This window comes from Trypanosoma grayi (genome assembly GCF_000691245.1).
Source record: "Trypanosoma grayi strain ANR4 Tgr_866_V1, whole genome shotgun sequence".
NCBI lineage: Eukaryota > Euglenozoa > Kinetoplastea > Trypanosomatida > Trypanosomatidae > Trypanosoma > Trypanosoma grayi.
The window spans coordinates 1-4100 of NW_008826485.1; the positions used below are offsets into that span (position 1 = coordinate 1).

Sequence of the window (4100 nt, forward strand, 5' to 3'; positions counted from 1 at the left end):
GAGGCGAAGCGACGCGCGAAGAGGAGCGGCGCCACACCCCCTGCCGCTGCCGCCGCTGCTGCTGCTGCCCCAAACCGCATGCGTGCACCCCTCACGAGCGGGCGCAGTATTATCTGGGGAGACACACGAGACAAGAGAATGGAGGAAGAAGAAGAGGGATAGAGAGAGAGAGAGAGACAGAAATGAGATCCCCTCCCGCCCAAAGTAAATTGCACGCAGCAGCCACAAGTCACGGCATCCCACAGCAACGACATCCATGCAAACAAACACAACAACAAGAACAACGACACATCGATGCGGTCACCGCAGCTGCAAGGGCCTGATGGGTTCTACTGCTTACACCTCAACAAAGCGGGAATTTCTCTCCCCTCGGTTTTCTGCCCTCTCCCTCTCCATCTCCCTCAAGCTCCTCTTAGTTGCCGTCGCCGGCGGCAGCGGGGAAGGTGGGGAACTCACGCTCTGTCACATCGCTTTCATCCTCCCCGCCCCTGTAGTCGCCGTCTACGCTGTCGTCGAAGCCCTCCGACCCCTGCCCCTCCATCTCCCCGAGCGTGGCGCCCTCCTCAGGCTCCTCGTACAGTATCTGTCGCAGCCCACACAGGAACCGCTGCAGCACAGCCAGCCGCGGCAGCGTCTCCTCGAACAACACCAGCCGCGTAGCCTCGTTCTCCACCGTCGCGGAGAGGAAGAAAATAGCCTGGCAGCGGAAGAAGGCGTCGTGGATGATAAGGGAGCGGATGAGCCTGAGCTCCACAAACCGCTGCGCTCGGATGCCGCCAAACGCACCGTAACTAGTTATTTGCATCCCCAGCCCGCGGATCGCCGTTACTTCCTCTGTGTGGACGCGCCTAACGCCAACCACAAGGCGACACACCGACACTATAAAGCAGACCAGCAACAGAATAAGCCGCGGTGAAAGCGACGCAGCCGCCTCCCGCACCAACAAGACATCACCATCAAAGTCGTTGATGTCGCCGATAGCCTGAAACGGCATCCAGCCGCCCATCCACAGGCGATCCATGAGCAGCGGAAGTGACGGCACCGACAGCGCCACAAGCAATGCCAGCAGCATCATGTCGTTAGGCGAAAGGAAACGCAGAAAAGGCGGCGTGTGCGGCCCCAGCGGATCGCGCCGGCAGACGCGGTACGAGCGCACAGTCTCACTGTAATCCGTCTGGTAGGCGTCCACCACTGCGTTGGTGCTGGTGACATGGTTGGCCACCAACAACTTCTGCGGGACGCCCCCTGACGGGTAAGATGTGTTGCGGGCGTCGCCCATTATCGCAGAGGTAGACACAGGGCTGCGCGAGACCCACAACTAGGTGCAGCTTCCTGCCCCCACTGCAAATCCCGTTTTTTTTTTTTGGCTTTTACTCAGCCATTGAAGAGACCAGAGAGAAAAGAAAAGAAAATAACAAAGCGCCCAGAGAGATGTAGCATGCATATAGATATACCAGCAAGAATATACAAATTCACGGGCAATACCATGTGAAGACTTCACATTTCAGCCACAACAATAACAACAACCAAACAAAAAAAAAACGCAAGCAAACATGCACCTCTGCGTGCCGTTCACACTACTCCACTGTTGAAACGAGGTTGTCGTGCAAAAAGGAATACAGCTGCTTGGCCTCTGCCTCCCCTATCGCTGTGACGAGTGAAGCCTCGTCAATTGTTGCGAGTCCGGCCAGTGAACCGCACAGCGCCATAATGCGCGGCGCATTACTAGCCGTGACACCAGGGAAGCACGACAGGACACGTGCTGCAAGGTGTGCCGTCTCCTTTGCCGCAGCTGAATCGAATGGGTCAACGTTCACTCGTGTAAGCGATGGCGCGCTTGGGTCCACCGCAGCACTTGCGCAGGTACGCTTCATGGTGTGAACGATGCTTGCCGACTGCGCGGCATCACGCGACCACAACACGTGCACGCGGGGAAAGGCGGCAAAGAGGCGTGCAATGCGCGTGAAGAGCCCACCACTGCCGAATGGCCTGTCATACGAACTCCCTGTCGGTGCTGCTGCTGCTGCTGCTGCGAAGGTTAAACGGAACGGCGTGGCGCGGTCAAACTCGATGAGGCACATGGGGTGTTCGTAGCGCCGCGAGAGAGCGGCGAGTTGCGTGTGAATGCGACCCGACTGGAGCGACTGAATGAAGTCCGGCACACTCTTCCGCTCCAGCGCATATTCCGGCGACAACACGTAGTCGGCCGTCGCGAGCGTCAGCGGCACCAAATCGATGCCACGGCAGTACAGCGCGTATGGAAGCAGCGAGCGGAACTCGCGCTCGTCAAACACGACAAGCGGCGCCACCTCCACCGCGCCATCGCCCTCACCGTCATGATCGCCGCGTCCCATCCCGAAGCGTTGCATGCGACCCGCGCGGCCCTTGTCGAGCAGGGCGGAGTCCAGGCGTTGCTGCACCGCCCGCACAGCATCGCGGTCTGAAAGGAGCGCTCCCGTCAGTGTTGCCTTCGCGTGCGCCAAGGCCTCAAATGCCTCGCGTTCCGCTGCCACAACAGCAGCCGAAGCGTCAGCGGTCTCCTGGAGACTCTCCACCAACACCTGAACCCGCAACTCCCGCAGCCGCTGCGGCGGCAACGCGTCTTGTGCCATCTCCAGTAGGCGCAGGAAGCGCAACTGCTGCTCAACGACAAGACACCGCCTCGGTGGCGCCAGGAGAGTGGTGGTGGTAGTGGCAGTGATGTTCGCACCGTCATCTGCGGACAGCGTCAGAGCCTCGTGTGTGCCGTTTAGTATCGAAATGAGCTCTGACGCACACATCACTGAGCCATCCACCACCGCCACGTGCAGGCGAAGCGGTGATAGTGCGCTGCTGCACGAGTACGCCGACAGGAGAGCGATGCCGTCACTAACACATTCGAGGTTTAGCAGGCTGGCATTTTGGTCCTGTTCTTTTTCATCTCCTGGCTGCTGCGACGGGTGTGTAAGCGGTGCTTGGCTCAACAACAGTTGGTGCAGTGATGTGGCACCCTTCTGGCAGCTCCTACTGCTGTTGCTGGTTGAGTTGATGGCGTTCGTGGTACAACTCTCTTGTGAAAAGAGAAAACTTGGTTCCTGCGAAAGCGGAACCGCCGTCGTCTTCGTCGCTTCCTCACGTGCATCACTACCGTCATTGTCGTTGCCAGTCGCCTCCTCGTCTTCATCATTAATATCATTGCCGGCAATAAACCAGGTACGCAGCTTTGCTGCTTCCGTTTTCTCCGTAATAGTTGTCTCTACACGGCGGCGTATGTCAGCCCCGTGCTTCGCCTGATACGCCGCAATAAAGCCATTCAGCTCAAGCGTCTGGAAGTCCCCCAGTGAGTGTGTGAGACGGCACACGTATCGGCGCAGTGCACGGTTTCCAAACACAACAAGCAGCAGAACAGGCTCTGCTCTCGCCTCGCCATTGCTGCTGCTGCTGCCGCCAAGTTTGCGCCGTGCGTCGCGGCACCAGCTTTGCACAACACGGTTAGTGTACTCCATAAACGGGTCCACCTCATCGCCGTGTGGGAGTAGCAACCGCTGTTGTTGTTGTTGCTGCTGCTGCTGCTGATGCGGTGGTTTGGGCGTGACGCACACCACATCCTCATCCTCATCTTCATCCTCCGAGAGAACCACATGCTCCACGGAGGCGCCGCTGCTGCTGAGGCCACAACTGGTCTCCTGCACCTTGCCAATTCGGTGAATCGCCAAGGTAACAATCGCGCCGAAGTGCTGTGACAGCGTCCATGGAGCATCCGGTGGTTGAGCCGCTGATGTCGTTGCTGCTCCTACTGCTGTATCACGTGTGTACCGCGGTGTGTGTGCAGCCAGCGCCGCCTCGAGAGAAAACAGCCATGCAAACGGAGAGAGGCGGCGCAATCCCCGACGCAGCCGCCGGAGATCAAGCAAGCTCTCAACAAGCCTAGCAAAGGGCCACGACGGCTCATGTGCCTGCAAGGCGCATTGCAGGTTATCCTCCATACTGCGGTCTACAACATCCAGAGCATCCTCGTCGCAGATGCGTGAAAAGAAAATGGTGCTGGGGTCAGACGGCGACATCCATGGTTTGCGCACATACCGCGGTGGCTGCTTCTCCAGCCTCTGCCGCTGCGACAA

The 4100-nt window shown here is 58.7% G+C and overlaps 2 protein-coding genes across 2 annotated transcripts in view; both read right to left on the bottom strand.

Annotated features, from left to right (window-relative positions):
• Positions 1-412: 412 nt before the first annotated feature.
• On the bottom strand, positions 413-1279 carry DQ04_08661000 (phosphatidylinositol glycan, class H; the record flags this gene model as incomplete). The annotated part of the gene is made up of 1 exon (XM_009315648.1): positions 413-1279. One exon carries the CDS (start codon positions 1277-1279, stop codon positions 413-415), a length of 867 nt encoding a protein of 288 aa, XP_009313923.1.
• Positions 1280-1577: 298 nt separating this feature from the next.
• The window catches only part of DQ04_08661010 (DNA repair protein), a gene marked incomplete at both ends in the record, with an annotated part of 3393 nt that continues 870 nt past the window's right edge, over positions 1578-4100 (bottom strand). Inside the window, one exon of the mRNA XM_009315649.1 lies at positions 1578-4100. This exon is cut by the window's right edge and continues 870 nt beyond it. Within this exon, the coding sequence (XP_009313924.1) occupies positions 1578-4100 (2523 nt within the window).